This window comes from Notolabrus celidotus, chromosome 18 (assembly GCF_009762535.1).
Source record: "Notolabrus celidotus isolate fNotCel1 chromosome 18, fNotCel1.pri, whole genome shotgun sequence".
In the NCBI taxonomy this organism is placed as follows: domain Eukaryota; kingdom Metazoa; phylum Chordata; class Actinopteri; order Labriformes; family Labridae; genus Notolabrus; species Notolabrus celidotus.
Genome location: NC_048289.1, coordinates 16007963 through 16024367, shown reverse-complemented (window position 1 = coordinate 16024367; position 16405 = coordinate 16007963). Strand labels below are relative to the sequence as shown.

Sequence of the window (16405 nt, the reverse complement as noted above, 5' to 3'; positions counted from 1 at the left end):
CGAAACGGCCTGTTACATACTATTTACTAATGTAGTAGACAGTAGGTATTGGCTACTACATACTGAGTTTGAATTTAGTATGTAGTATGACTGTTCTGTTCGATCTGTGTTGCAGTATGCTGGGTCAGACGTCACTGGATTTCCGGTTTTGAAAAGCGGAAGTAAACAGTGCCCAAGCTGATAGCGAAACTGCTTCTCTAGCATCCACTTATGATTTAAAAAGTTAGGAAGTGGTTCATATGTAATCTAATAATTTTCAAAGCACCCTTAAACGGATTTCCTCTAAAAAAAGAAGGAAAAAGCAAAAAGCAAAATGAGCGCTGTGCATTGTGGGAAACAGTACCCGAGGCAGACTGGTCCGATGCATACTGTGAATCTTTCCCGAATCAGTAGACATCTGGGGAGTTTTGGCATACTGCAGATTTTGCTCTTTTTCCCATACTACTTACTACATACTGAATTTTGGCCAAATCAGTATGTAATGCTGGTATAGTAGGTGGTTTCAAAAACAGCCTATATCTGGGCCACTTAAGGGCCGTCATTCTTTGCGGCATGTTGGCTGAGTCTAAGTGTATTGTGGGCCAGAACCGGGCCAGACCAATTTTGCTATGTGGGGTGTTAAAACAGCGGGTTGGTATAATCTTATTTGGGTTTAACTGATCAGCAACATAAGGTGAAGATTAGGTGTTTAATTTTGAAATGAACCGCATGCTCTACGCCTGTGTCTGTCTACTCTGTTCAGCTTGACACGCTCTGTGCTCCACTGAAACAGACTCGACACGTAACTTTGGTGAAGCATTGACTAGAGTGGACATGGATTGGCTCGAGAGCATGCTGCTGTCAAGATTGCTGGGAAATTAAGGCATAAGTAATACTGACCGTAGCTCCAGACGTCACTCTGATGAGTGAACTTCCTGTGCAGAATGGACTCCAGGGCCATCCATTTAATCGGCACCTGGAAAACAAATCATAGAATAAACACATAAATAATGCAAACTTCTCCAATGCAGATGTTTTCACAGTCACTCCTCAACCTTACTTTTCCTCCATCAGCGTGATATTCGGTCTCGTCAATGTCGAGCAAACGGGCCAGACCGAAGTCGGTGATCTTCACGTGGTTTGGGTTCTTCACCAGAACGTTACGGGCGGCCAGATCTCTGTGCACCAGTCGGACCTCCTCCAGATAACTCATCCCCTACCCCAACACACACACACACACACAAACCCATCACCCACAAATCCATGTGTCCTCAAATATACAGGCTGATATCCCAGTGAGTTTGAAAAGGAGAGATAAAAGCATCAGCGACAAAAAAGGCACTGTCGTATGCCATGTAAAATACACATCTTCACTTCAACTAATCCGAGCAGAAGTGTCAGTGTGTTTAACTAAACCTACACAAACAGGACACCATGTTCTTAGTCACACACCTTGGCGATCTGGACACACCAGTTGAGGAGGAACTGGGAGCCGATGCGGTCTTTGTTCTCCCTGACGTAGTCCAGAAGGCAGCCGTACGGCATCAGCTGGGTGACTAGCTGCACCGTGGAGGTCAGACAGATCCCCAGCAGACGACACACGTACGGGCTGAACACACCGGCCATCACGTAGGCCTCCTGAGGAACACAGAGGAAAGATGATAAAGTGTTTTAAACTGGACTGAATGTGTGATGTAAAAGTGAATGGATTTGTGTCTGCCTCACATCAAGGATCTCTTTATTGGCTTTTGGGGATGTGTTCTCTCGCAACACCTTAATGGCAACTGGTATCTTCACATTTTCCCCATCAGGAGCCCACACTCCCTGAAACACAAGACAACCATTCAATAACTTGAAATCTGTGGAACAACACATGCCGTATTTATGCATTATGTAATGTTTAAGGACTTGCTCATACCTTGTAAACAGTACCAAAAGCACCTGCACCCAGCACCCTGAGCTTCTTCAGCTCAGTCTCCTTCAGGATGCGCATCTGAGCCTGATTGGGTGACGCACCACTGGGTGTTAAAGGCTCCACCAACTGTTCACATAAAGAAAACATATGGTTGTTTGTTTCAATCACATCACAACAACCCCCAGGTGAGCCAAATAACTAACTTTGGCACTATTATTCTATTCCCTGCTCTACCCACCTCATGCTCTTGAAGGATCCTTCGCAACGTCTCCTTCCTCTTCAGCTTCTTCTGCCTCCTCAGGTAGAAGACAAGCAGAGCCAGCAAGATGAAGAAGAGCACCACCCCACCCACGGCAGCTGCGATGGTGGTACCCGGTCTAAACAGAGACACCAGTCAAACAAAGCAAGCATAGAGAAAAATTCTGCTTAGCTTTATTATTGATTTAACCCAATAGTCAGCACAGACAGACAGCACCGTGATGTCTGAAAAGTCGAAGCAGCTCACCCTGTCCTGTTGTCAACGGGGCAGCCTTTCTCGTCCATAACAGTGCAGCTGAAACAGAGAAATGCAGGGTGTGAAATCACTGTCATCGTCCCACTGACCCCTGAAGCAGACCATACTTCACAGAAGAAAATCTTAACCAATTTAATTTAACTCAGTGCCTCTGCCTCCAACAGGATGCCAAGATTAATTGTTTTAAAGCCAGAAACCTTGGTGTAGTCATAGACTCAGACCTTAATTTCAGCAGCCACATTAAGACAATTACAAAGTCAGCCTACTATCACCTTAAGAACATATCAATGATTAAAGGACTTATGTCTCAGCAGGATGCAGAAAAACTCGTCCATGCATTTATCTTTAGCAGACTAGACTACTGTAACGGTGTCTTTACAGGACTCCCTAAAAAGTCCATCAGATGACGAGTCCTAACAAGGACCAAAAAAGTAGACCACATCACTCCAGTTCTTAGATCCCTACACTGGCTTCCTGTCTGTCAGAGAATAGACTTTAAAATCCTACTGATGGTTTATAAAGCACTGAATGGTTTAGGCCCAAAATACATTGCTGATCTGCTGCTACTGTATGAACCATCTCAACCTCTGAGGTCATCAGGTACTGGTCTGCTTTCAGTCCCGAGAGTCAGAAAGAAACATGGTGAAGCAGTGGTTAGTCATTATGCACCACATATCTGGAACAAACTCCCTGAAAGCTGTAGGTCTGCTCCAACTCTCACCTCTTTTAAATCCAAGATTAAGACTTTTTTATTTGCCACTGCCTTCCTATCTTAGCTTATTTTAACTCGCTTTAAATGCAAATTTTAATGTATTTTTTAATATATTTCTAATTTTCCTTTTCTTTTCTGTTGTATTATATTTGTCATTTTAATTGTGTTATTTTATGCTTGTCTGAATGTTTCCAATGCTTTTAATCTTTTAATGTAAAGCACATTGATTTGCCCTTGTGTATGAAATATGCTATACAAATAAAGCTGCCTTGCCTTGCCTTGCCTAAAGGCTGCAATGTGTGTGTGCTTGTGCCTGTGATGTGTGTCCACTCACGACAGCGTGCAGTTGGTGTTGCAGGGCAGACAGTGTCCTGTAGCATTGCTGTACTTCCACACTGTTTGCTGATCCTCCTTCACGCCGCTCGGACAGTGATCCACACAAAACTCACCGTCCTTGAAGTTTCTGCACTCTTCACAATCATCAGCACCCTGAAGACAGAGGGACACATTTTTACACAAAGACACAAGCATGATGTGGTGGATTTACTCCCTTTTTGGCAGTAAAAACTAAAGAAAAAGAATCAAAGCTGCAGCCACTATTGTTTATGTCAGCGTGACCGCCAGAGAGCCGCCTGACTATCTTACCGGGCCTTGACAGGAAGCTGAGCCATTGAGAGGACGACACTCTGAGTGACAGGCGACACACAAAGGCCCATCTGTGTACTCACGCACTGGCCTGCAACACAAACACAAGGGGGATGAAACTCTACATCTCACAACACAGTCTGGGAATCTGTTAAATGCTTTTAGGTAAAGCACCTGACACTGTCATAAAGGACGGACATTTTTAGAGAGGGGGCCTCTGGCTTGAAATAACTGCTCATGTTAGCTTATCAGAGGACCGCACAGGGTGTTCTCTGAGCCACACAGGGCTAAACAAATAATGTATGCATGATGGAGAGACACAGTGTGAGAAAGTGACAGCTTCTTGTGAGGAATTAGATATGCTTAGTATCACTGTAATGTCTGTTGGTTTAATATAAAGCTATGATTAACATTCACTAGGACATAGTCCAGCACATAACCTTCAATGGGGCCACAAAGCGTTGACTCCATAGCAATATCACAAGAGTTTGCTTTGTCAATAATGCTTAAGGGAACAATTCAAGTTAAAAGCTTTCAGATTGATTTATTGTGAACACTCAGCTGGATTGGCGCCAACTCCAAATCCAGTCAATCCCTCATAAATCTGCTTGTTTACAAACTTTAGGCCAGTGTGTGATTGTGAAACAACTTGAAAGTGGAGGACTTGTTTAGTGTATTATTTGAAACATTATCACTCGGCTAATTTTAGCTTTTTAAGCACAGCTGCACGTAGAGATGAAATGTCTTACCCTTGTAAGATGTCACACTGCTGAACACACTCAGACCCACGTTGAAAATTCGTGCAGGAAACGCACTGGCTTGGCCCCGGACCCCAGCAGCCCCCCGCACATAAAGGGTGACAGACACGTCCCTCTGCCTCTGAAAACACGAGAGAGAGAAAGAGAAGCATGACGCATGCTGCAGATAGTCTTAGTCTAGTGAGTTTAACTGTGTTACAAGAGAGCTGAAATCTTTGTCCGAGCTTGAGCTGCAAAGTTAAAACTTTATTTTATGAGAAAGTGATTAAAAACAGGTAGGAGCTGTCTGCACTGTCCACTGTGAGGGTTGTGGAACAATGTTAAATATTTAGCATGTGGCTAAAACCTTTGCAAATGTTGCTTATCATGTGTGTAAAAGGTAACTTACGCAGCTGACTTAAATTTCAACAATATAAAACTTGGATGCAGAGCAGTCTCAATGGCAGCTATTTTAGATTTAGTCTTAGTCTCTAGATGAAAATACCTGTTAGTTATAGTCAGATTTTAGTCTTTTCAGCCCTTTTTAGGTTTAGTCTAGTTTTAGTCGGCGGAAACTCAAAACATTTTAGTCTTTGATTTTTGATGAAACATCTTCAGCCTTTAAATAATTCATGTAGTCGATCAGTTATCGGTACCAGAGTTGTACTAAGTGTTAAAATCATCAACATTTCACTCCTTTTAGCTTTTGTAATATCTGAAGTTAAATAATTCAGCCTGTCCCTGCTAAAAAGTCAAAAGAAAACATTCTTGATGTGACCACTGTGACTGTATTTTGATTCTCTTGACTCACAGAAAAATGCCATGAAAGGACTGTATTTCACATTTACGACGGTCCTTGAATGCACCTGCAGTGACAGGCGCACTGGACAGACAGTCAGTTCACGGCACTCTGAAATTTATCTGCATCTTTCAACAAGGAGTTGATCAAAACTTACTAAATGTGTCTGATGTATCACCAAACTGGATTAAATCAAAACCATCAAATATTAAACAGACGTCCCCCGGTTGTGTCTTTGTCACTAACGCACACCAGGAGTAAAAATCCTCAATGAAGATGAGACAGATGAATGGAGGCGGGGAGAGCTGCTTCATAAAGCACACCTGCTGCAGGCAGAGACCAAGCTAACACTGAGCCCCTCAGATAATAACTCAGCCTGTCACAGGAATACATCACTTTTATTTCTAAAGATTAGATGCACAGCGGGGGGAAATGTGGATTCTTAATGTCCGACGGTCGGCCACTAAAGTTTTTGTCTCGTCATCGTCTGGTCAACTAAATCAAAACATACATTCATCAGAGGTTTTTATTATCAGTGAAGCACTTTAGCTCGTCATAGTCTTGTTTTAGTCATGAAAAAATTAGTCGTTGACGGACATTTATCGTCCTAATTTCACTAACGAATTAACACTGATGCAGACAGATGCCAAATGTGAAGCATCTGATCAAAGTGCAACCTGTGTTGTACTGTGAAAAAGTGTGTATGCGTTTGTGCGCGTGAGTGCATGTGAGTGTGTACCAACCACAGAGTTGGGACTTCTGGTTGTTGCTGACAATGCGGTGGGGTCCCTGGGTTGGATGGAGGAGACTATCCCAGGGGAGTGAATCAGTGTAACACAACCGGGAGTTGTTGTTCAACAGGACCAAACCTCCACTGACACTGCGTAGTGAACGCAACCCAAGAGATTGGATGTGAAGATTTTGGACCGCAAGTGAAAAGACACCCCTAAGTAGAAGAGAGGAAAAAAAGGAATGAAGACACTGCAAAAACTCAAAATCTTACCAAGTGAAATTGTCTCATTTTTAGTCAAAATGTCTTATCCCACTTGATTTAAGATGAATGTACTAACAAGTAACATTTGAGCAAGATAGAGGGACTTGTTTTAAGACAATGCACCTTAAATATCTTGTTAAGTCAAACAATCTTAAAATGATCTTGTTTTGAGTTGTAATTTAGAAGAAACACTGTTTCTTCTAAATCAGATAAAAATATACATCCTCAAAATACATGCACACAACGAAACACCTTCTTTTAAGCATAGCTGGCTTATCCTAAAAAACAATGACTGAATATTAGTATATCCAGCGCACTATGAGAAGACATATCTCAATACACTCAAATTAAACTTTGTAATCTTATTTCAAGAACAAGATGGTCTTAAACCTAGAGAAGTGCCGCTATAATACAACTCAAATGAAGGTGAATATATCTCAAATAAAGAAGTTGACATGAAATGTATTAGTGCAAAAATCTTTTTTTTGAGTGAAAAAATACTAATTGTTAGCATTCCTGGCTTATTCTGAGAAACTAAGCTTTAACATACTCGTAAAATATTGCTTAAAATAAGTTTTCTTAGCTAATTTTAAGATCACAGTTTTATAAATATTACGTGTTATTTAAAGAAATGTTACCAAGCAAATTTTCACCTGTTCTATGGGCAGATTTTTTTGCTTATTTCAAGGTAAAAGTACCTTGAAATACGTTTTTTTTCTTGTTTTTGGAGGGGCATTCTTTCCAGTGGACAATAGCATAAACAACATTAATGCAAAAAAAACAGGCATGGGCACATGACAAAAGCACAATGCAAGTGTTCTATTTTCAATGACGTCTCATAAAGTTAGAACTTGTTCCAAAGTATCAGACAAGCAGATCCCAGGTTTATCAGTATGACCTAGAATGAGTTTGCTACACTGGATAGCATACCATGTACTTCAACTGTTGTCCAGAGCTGCAAGTCAACAGCAGCTGTGTTGGCTAATTATTAGCTTTTATAACCTGGAGATTGAACAAACTGCCAACAGTGATTCAGGGAGTGATAATAATAAAAAAAAGTGCACACACAAAGATAAAAAGGTGAATAACAAGTGTGAGCAAGGAGCTAAAATCAGAGTAATGAAAACTGATACAGGAGAAAGGCTGAGAAAGGTTAATTTTGGGACATTAGGGTAGTATGTAGACATGCATAAAAAAGAAAGAAAGGGAGACATGCTGGGCAGAGTCTTACTTGTAGAGCAACCTTCCTCTGATCACCTTCAGGTTCTCAAACACGCTCAGGTCAGTCCATTCCTCTGGCCAGGCGTCGACGTACAAATAACCTGCATGTTTGAATTAGATAGAGAGACTCAAACACTTTCAAGAATGCATCAACCAATGTTCTTTTCTTTGTCAGGGCTTTAGAAGGGCTCAACAAATACCTGTAATCTCCTCCAGTTTCTGAAAGGCGCTCAGCTGCTCGAGGGTCAGGCCTGAAGTGTTGGTCATAGGGTCCCTGGATAATTAGCACATCAAGTTTTATGGCAATTTAACACAAAATCCCTTCATCATTTCAACATAATAATCTTTGAACATCTCCATCAATAAAATCTGTGGTGGTGGGGCGTAGGTTGTCTCAGGTGTGTGTTTACATTTCACACTTTCATTGTGAGCAGCTGGCACAAGCGAGAGGATTTATCAGGGATTTGGCATCTTGCTTGAGTCGATAACACTGAAGGTCAATCCACAAAGCTTTTATTTACCACATACAGAACAACTTATGAGGTAACATGCTAGTTTTATAAATGTTGTTTATTTCATAACTGTACTCAGAGTCACACAGTTTGTCTATGTTGACATAGAGATACTGGGAGGGTGAGATTCATTGTAAGTTTAAAGTACACCTGAGTAACTTCCTACGAAGGGTTTGGCTTGGTTGGCAACTTGCCCTTAACCCGCTGAAAGACTCTTCTACAAATGTTTCTGTAAACTCAAAGAGTTAAAGGGCTGAACCGAAGAGATTTGGCTCTGTGGCAGTTAAAAGGTTTAGCAATGAAACTGCTGTTTTGAGGAACTAAAGTGAATACAAGTCTAAATTAACCATAAGATAAGATAATATATTACTTTATTGAGCCCCCAGGGGGGAATTCAGTTGTTACAGCAACCCAGACATAAGTATAATCAAGAAGAAGTTCCAATTAGTAAGATAAAATAAGTAGAAATAAAAATAGATAAATAAAGATAGAATACAATTTAGATAAATACAAATGTTACAAATGGATTAAATAGCAATAATTCCAGGCAGTATTAAAAATGTTCCAGTAGTGACAGGTTGACATGGTTATGATTATGGTTGGTAATGACAGATTAAGCACTATAATAAATAAATATGGGTATATAATATGACCATAAGTTGTAGTAAACAATAATAATGTAATATAACATAATAATGATGAACTAAACCGTGTGTGTGTGTGTGTGTGTGTGTGTGTGTGTGTGTGTGTGTGTGTGTGTGTGTGTGTGTGTGTGTGTTTGTGTTTGTGTTTGTGTGTGTGTTTGTGTTTGTGTTTGTGTGTGTTATGTTCTACCTGATGTGTTTCTTACCTTTCAAAGCTCTGAGGGAGAAAAGCCAGACTACCAAATATCTTTCTACACCTGTTGAACTGCTCCACATTTGATGATGTCACCATGGTGATACCATGGTTGTCTGTGACACCTAGGTTATCCATACCCAGACCATAACACACTGGAAAAAAAGAAGAAAAAAATGGCTTTACTATACTTCAACCAAGTGATCTAAAAGCAATTGATCTGAACTTTAGTTAATATCAAAACAAATATAATAACCGACAAACTTCAATGAAAAGAGGGAAACCATCTGCGTAAGATGCAAATAAATGTAGTGCATTTAACTACAGGGATTTAGAGTGGTATGTTAATTATTACTTTAATCATTGCTTTAACACTGATTTATCTTATTTAGAAAATGTATTTATTTATTTAGAAAATGTAATTATTTATTTATCTATTTATTTCTTGTGTTCGTCTGATCTTGTTAACTCTACCTTATTTTTAACTTTTCTTTCCACTATGACTTATTTTATTAATTTTACTGTGTTGATTTTCTTTTATTTTTAAGTATTTTATTTATTATCATGCCTTTTTTAATTTTACTATTGCTGTTGTTTTCTGTCTCTCTTTATTGAAAGAAATTTATTTTATTGGGATAAACCCCTTGAGAGGTGCCATCTCGTTTTAGAGGGGGCCCCAGACAGACAATCACAAATAGAAAACAGTACAATACAAAATATACAACAAAACATGCATCCTTCAAAAGAGAAAAAACAAACAAACAAACAAACAGACAGACAGACAGACAGACAGACAGACAGACAGACAGACAGACAGACAGGCAAACAAACAAACAAACAAAACAAAACAAAAACAAAAAAACAACCCCACGAACTGTCAGACAATAAACCAACTCAACAACAAAAACAACAACAACAACAACAAAAACATACATAACGATAATCGTCATTAAAAATAATGGAATAAAAATAAGTAAAGGAAGTAGAGGAACAGTGAGGGCTTTACTGAAAACATAAAAAGTTTTCTTTTGAAATGGGAAAACAAATAATTTTTAAATAAGAAGATAGAGAACAAATATTTAAAGGTAAGTTATTCCAGTTGGAAGGGGCCTGAAACATAAAAGCTTATTCTGTGAAGCACTTTGGGCTGCATGTTTTTTTGTATGAAAGGTGCTGTATAAATAAAGTTGAGTTGAGTTGAGCTGAGTTGAATGATGAAAGAAGTGAGGGGGGAAGGCAGTGACTCAAGCAATGTTAATCAGTTGTGTGTATGCTTAACCTGTAAAAGTATCTAAAATCATAAAATGTAAAACACTTCAACAATAAAAAAAAAACTTGTTTTAATCTATGAAGGCCCAACACGATGATGTTAAAAAGCTGAGGAGTGTTATAAACCATCTAGTCTTGTTCTGTAAATAATGTTTGTAAGTTATCTGGGCTTGCTCACGTCTACAGAAGAAAGGAGTGATCATCTTTCCACCTTCGCACACACGTTTTATCCATTATTGTAATCTATGTAATTTAAATGTACCAACCCATATTCATGACACAAACCTCAGCAGTGACAACAACAAGCTAGAGCTGAAACAGGTTGGTTTACTTTGCAGAAATGTTAGCATGTGATGCTTCAGAATGTGCAGGGCAGAAATAATCACCTGTGCTCCAGCATCCCCATGTAATGCATGGGGTGAATGCTTACATGGAATTAGTCTCGCAAGATTTGCGCCACGTAGTGCAAAACTGTTTATCCTCTTTCAGACTTTAAAGTAGCCACATTTTATGGCTCCTCTATCTCTTAAACAGCTCTTGACATCTTTGTGGCATGGATTTAATATTATATCATCAGCTCAGTTTTGCAAAAGGCACACTCATGCAGCAGATCTCCTGTTCTACCACATGTCAAAAGATGCTCTTCTGGATTGAGATCCGGTGACTCTGGACCAATTAGATGACACTGAGCTCATTGTTGTGTTCACTGACACTGAAAGGATGTGTGCTTTGTGTCATGGCCTAACCCTGCAGGATTTGATACCGTCAGTTATATGTATTTTGTTGCTGTAGAAAATATAATTTAGGGGGAAAAAACTTATTTTGCATTGTTTTTCACATAAGAATAATATATTTTTTTATGATTAATCGATAATTGATCGTTAACGTTTCCAAAAATCAATGACGTAAAATACTTAAAATGTACATCCCTATTGCATACTGTCAGAAACAACACTCATGTAGGTTGTGGTTAGCTCACTTAGCTCAAATTTGTGACCCAGACAGTTAAACCAGTATTAGCCTGAACCTGTATCACAAAGTAGGCGATTGAGCATCTGATAACATTGTCTCTGATAAATGATGTCCCACAAATACTTAAAGATCCTCACCTTTGGGACAGTCTCCTTCACACTTTTCGCATTTCTGTGTCTCGTTTCCATCAGGGTTTGTGACGATAACTTCCTGGTTGGCTTTGGGGCAAAGCAAAGTGCAGGCGACATCCATAGCCAGATAGTTATCTAAAGACAGAGAGACAGAGTTTAAAGGGTGTCTTCATTGGAAAAGATTAAATAAGATGCTGGTGGCCTAAAGCGTTTCAGAAGTAGGAATGTGTGGTACCATTGCCAAGTTTTAATTCCTAGAATATGTGTGGAAAACTTGGCAGCGTAAGTGATTTAAATAAACACACTGTCAGCATCTTCTGTCATCCAAGGTGCCCTGCAGCTGAACGCTGTAATCATCAGGTGCATTGTCGAGCTGCATTGCCCACTAGCTGAGCACTGAGCTGCAGAGATTTTGAAAAGACATGTTCGAAAAGAAGAGCTCTCACAGGGACACGTCTTCACACAGGTGGCTCCAAAGTTGAATTTCTTGTTCGGGTTGGGTTTGGTCTGAAAGGTGACAGGGTCGTAGATTGTCGGTGGAGGGCAGTTTTCCTTGCACACACCACTGTCGTTGAAGTGACGGCATGCCTGGAGAGGAGGAAGAAGGAAGTGTGTTAATCCACTACAAACAAAGGGCAGTTCACGAAAGCACAACAGATATTAGAGTCACAGATATATTGTGTCGTTTACCAGGCAGTCTGAGTCATAGGGTCCCGTGCATCCTGCAGCACACTGCATGTGACAGCAGTCGTTTGGTGAGGGACCTTTACATCGCTGACAGCCGGATGCACATTTAATACGGGTCACTTGAAAAAGAGATGAAAAGGTCAAGATGTTGCTGCTCTGGACTTAAATGATGCTAAATTATGTAAGTGTTACACAGGACTTCCACTAGATCCGTGTCCGGTCCGTCTCCATGCGCTCTCATCCGTCAACACCCACCAGTTGTGTTTTCGGAACGGACATCTGGAGTCATGTGACAGAGGTTTTCCTGCGGCAATGACTGAATCAAGGATTCTCCTCCTCCTCCTCTCCTCCCCATGTTATCTTTATCAGCCTCTGAAAACCTCTGACTTGATGACTCCAGGCCTGCCTCCGCTCTAAATTACTTTTTCTTTTTGTCATAGTTAAGTTGAAAGCGATCTAAAGATAACACAGAATGTTTTATTCTGACAATGAACCGGGTTTTTATTTAGTTTTGGTGCTTGACTTCCTGTCCCGCTCCATCTGCTCTGTGCTGAATTGATGCGTCATGCTCCAGCATCCGGCAAAAATAAAAGTCTTGTGTATCTGATTCACTGCGTTCCGACCTACCGAATCAGAGATGCAGCCGGAACGCAACGGAGCGGATCCAGTAGGGGATAACACATTGACTAGAATAGAAACCTATCAGATCCGGTGCCGTGACGGACCACAGAAGGACCAGAGATGGACCAGAGACGGATCTGGTGGAATTTGGCCTTTACTGTCACACACATGATATTTACTCACAGGTCTGGCAGTCCTGTGCTGTCTCTCCCCAACAGCTTTTTCCGCACGCAGTGTTACAACTGGGACCTGAACGTGACAAAAGATGACAACAAACAAAAAGAGCTGAGTACCTTGTATTGAGCTGATTTTTATTTGTGCCCTTACAACAATTTAAAGTCTGCTTCTTGTGCTATTTCATTTCATTTTCAATAATCTGCTTACAGTTTGGAGCTCGAGGCTGCAGTCGTTGCTGCCTTGCATGGATGTTCTGCTCATTCAAAGTGTCCCTCCATATGATGTTCTGGGCATCTGGGAAGCACAGCTGAGGGTTCCCCCAAATATACACACCACCCAGCAGGATCTCTGTGAGGGAGAGGGGATATAATAATTATAGAAAATTGAGTCCAGTCCAGACAGGTCAATTCTGGACTACAACACCTCATAGTTCAAGAGTCTGACCTGTAAGGGAACGGAGCCGGAGCGTCCTGAGCCCTTGTCCATTCAGAGTGTTATCCAACACAGCCAGGGCGTAGCTGGAGTTGTACAGCTGGCTGCCTCTGATGATCCTGAGGTTGTCTAATGGGACCAGACCCACTGACACGTGAGCTACGAGGACATAACCCTGAACCTCCACAATCCCCTGAGAAAGAAGATACAGAGGGTAAAAACATGAGCCTTTACCGGAGCTAACTGAGGGAATGCACATTTGTCAACAGCTATTCATTATCGGCTAGGGATAGACTGATTATCAGCGCCGATATTCGGCATTTTTACGTATATCGGCATCGGCCTTTTTAAAAATCCGACAGCCGATAAGAGATCAATGTAAAACTGGGAAATTTTGGCTCTGATGCAGCTGGGCCTCTCTGTCTGCTGTCACTACACCATATGATTGGTTACACGCAGAGCCACGGCACGGGCAACAGCCAATCAGCCAATGAGAAACTGCAGGGAGAAATGGAACACAAGCCAGGTTACCGTTTCTGCAGACGGTGTCATTTCTGCCACGTGATTTAGCGAATTCCTAAAGATTCCATCCCAAGCACTCACTTCTGTTTACGTGTACGCTCCACTTGGATTTTTTTCAGCACTTTAATTTGCCGCCAGAAAGTCCATTTGTTTTTGGCTGCAACACAGACGGGCTCTTCCGCCTGCAGCAGTTACAGCTCCAAATATCGGTTATCGGTTACTAATAATCGGTTTCTGTATCGGCCCTGAGAAACCATATCAGTCTATCTCTATTATCGGCTACTCATTTTCATCCATTATGATGGCAAGCACTCTACATATACCTGTAGGAAGGAGAGGTCAGGGTTTCCATGAAGGTGTGTGATCTCCAGGTTGCCATGGACGACCTGGCAGCCGGTGTAGAGCAGCCTCAGGGTCTCATAGTGATTTTCCAGGCTGGAGGGCAGGGCCAGCTTCATGTCTGTACCCAGGCATACTGAAAAACACAACAACATATGAGCTTAAGTTCCTCCTGCATGTAAAATACTGTACTCTTCAGCATTCATACATTAATGTAGCGAAGAGTGTTTCATGGCGTTCAAAATCAGTTGGAGGGCAAAAACTATCAACAACAAAATACCACCACAGAAGAAAAGGTAAAACAACAAAACAATGTAAAGTATGAAACAGGAAGTTCTTACAAAATAGCCATCTTTTAGTTAAATGCATCAAAATTTACAACCCAAGCTTAAAAAATAGTTTAAATGTACTGCTTTACTCTGTTTTGTATCACCATAAATTAAAAATATGTGGTCTCTGGTTTGAGTAAAGAAAGAATTTACAATCTGTCACATTTCCTATTATGTCCTATTTATCTGATTGGTTGAATGTTTTCAATAATAGGCTACCTTTGAAATATGTTCAACCATGTACCACCTGACCAGCCCAACATACTTATTTCTAATCAATTAATCTCTATTCATTTAGCGCCAATTGACACCAAACGGTATCTCAAGACGCTTTATAAAAAGAGCTGGTTTAGACAGTATCCACTGGCTTTGAGGTGTGCTCCAGGTCAGTGTGTGAATACATAGAGCCTAACATCAAACAACCCCCCCCACACCCCCCCCCCCCCCCCCCCGCCCCTTTTTTTTTTTCTTTTAATATGTATTTTTTGGGGCTTTTTTGCCTTTATTGGACAGGACAGCTGAAGAGAGACAGGAAAGGTGGGGAGCAGAGAGCTGGGGAAGACATACAGTAAATGGTCCGGGAGTCGAGCCAGCAACCTCTGCGACGAGGACTATAGCCTCTATACATGGGACGCTTAGACCGTTAGGCCACCAGCGCCCCATTTTCCCCCTTTTAAGGAGAACATTTCAAAATTAAGTTAATGTTATATTGATCTCAAACCCTCACAGACTGACTCCCTGCACGCGTGTCGCCACTGAAGCTCGGGAGGGTTCAGTGCAAAGGTTTTAGGGTGAGCTATATGATGCACTGCCTTCACATGACTGTGGGCTAACTAAGGTAAGTGTACGTTATTAACCCACATGGAGGAAATTCAGGTTCGTCACTCTTGTCGTATTTTTTTTATCATGCTACACACACACACAGTTTGACATACAATTATTCACAAACATGCTATGAACATGCACTTAGAAAAGTTGTCAGAGCGAGGAGGCTGCCATCAACCTGTATAAAATATGGACCTAGTATCCGTGGCGTCACCCATCTTTTTCTGAAGCGCTGTTTGAGGCCAATCGTCATCGGCAGCCATATTGCTGCTGTCAAACGATTGTGACGTAAAGAGGTGGGCTTTGAGCCTCCGTTCAACAGCTAGAGTGTTCCCGCCTGTCAATCAAGTCACCTGTGCCTCTCATTGGAAGACCTGTAATCTCAATATCTTTGAAAAAAATTCACCCCTGTACAGTGTGAGCCGATCAAGAAATGAGCTATCCAGACTATACTCGTCTTTTGTACCAGGCTGTTAACATGTTTATTTCTGCTGTACAGATCGTCATTTTTGAATTGGTTTTGAATTGTATGTGGTTTCTGGTACTACCGGAGCCAGCCTCAAGCGGATCCTCGATAAATTGCAGTTTTTAACACTTCCGCATTGGACTCATATTTTTAGACCGGAGGTTCTCGCTTGGCGCCAACTGAGCAGTTGGGTGTTCGGTGCCTTGCTCAAGGGCACCCTGGCAGTACCCAGGGAAAATACGTGGTCATAGTTGTGCATAATATGAAAATAAGCATTAGTTGTGATAAACATATCAAAAAATAGTATCTATACAAAATAAGTAAAAAGGAGAAAAACTGTCATTTATCCTTAGAAGGACAACACTTTTAAGAAAATAATTAAAATACAGAATAAAATTGTTTTGTATCTTTTAATTTAATGATCTTACCCTCAAGAGGACTGTGATGTGCATGGTTAAAGTAACAGGCTGAGAATGTATGTACGATCTCAAAATGATGTTGGTTGTATCGGCTGTGACTGCACATATTTTGACTGTGTGACAGTTTACAAGCGGCCTTGGATGCGCTGGTATGAAACACACAACATCTGCGCTGCCTCTGTGTGTCTCTGAGTGTGTATGGTATATTTTCCACTGGCAGCAGGGAGCCCAGATTCCCCACAGTGGGTCACACACAGCATTACATTCAGGGTCAAACAGCTCTACAATTCATGGGGGTTGTCTCTCACACACACACACACACACACACATAAAGAGAAACCCACGCACACA

At 41.0% G+C, this 16405-nt stretch overlaps 1 protein-coding gene across 1 annotated transcript in view; it reads right to left on the bottom strand.

Moving 5' to 3' along the window:
* erbb2 (erb-b2 receptor tyrosine kinase 2) overlaps positions 1 to 16405 on the bottom strand; it is a 31841-nt gene that overhangs the window by 5608 nt on the left and 9828 nt on the right. The window contains exons 2-22 of the mRNA XM_034707845.1: positions 14000 to 14151; positions 13167 to 13347; positions 12930 to 13070; positions 12729 to 12794; positions 11928 to 12043; positions 11684 to 11825; positions 11244 to 11372; positions 8879 to 9020; positions 7717 to 7790; positions 7527 to 7617; positions 6045 to 6247; positions 4515 to 4644; positions 3766 to 3856; positions 3455 to 3609; positions 2400 to 2447; positions 2133 to 2271; positions 1898 to 2020; positions 1705 to 1803; positions 1432 to 1617; positions 1040 to 1195; positions 880 to 955 (exon numbers count right to left, since the gene is read on the bottom strand). Coding sequence (XP_034563736.1) covers positions 880 to 955; positions 1040 to 1195; positions 1432 to 1617; positions 1705 to 1803; positions 1898 to 2020; positions 2133 to 2271; positions 2400 to 2447; positions 3455 to 3609; positions 3766 to 3856; positions 4515 to 4644; positions 6045 to 6247; positions 7527 to 7617; positions 7717 to 7790; positions 8879 to 9020; positions 11244 to 11372; positions 11684 to 11825; positions 11928 to 12043; positions 12729 to 12794; positions 12930 to 13070; positions 13167 to 13347; positions 14000 to 14151 — 2640 coding nt within the window. The remainder of the gene's footprint in view (positions 1 to 879; positions 956 to 1039; positions 1196 to 1431; positions 1618 to 1704; positions 1804 to 1897; positions 2021 to 2132; positions 2272 to 2399; positions 2448 to 3454; positions 3610 to 3765; positions 3857 to 4514; positions 4645 to 6044; positions 6248 to 7526; positions 7618 to 7716; positions 7791 to 8878; positions 9021 to 11243; positions 11373 to 11683; positions 11826 to 11927; positions 12044 to 12728; positions 12795 to 12929; positions 13071 to 13166; positions 13348 to 13999; positions 14152 to 16405) is intronic.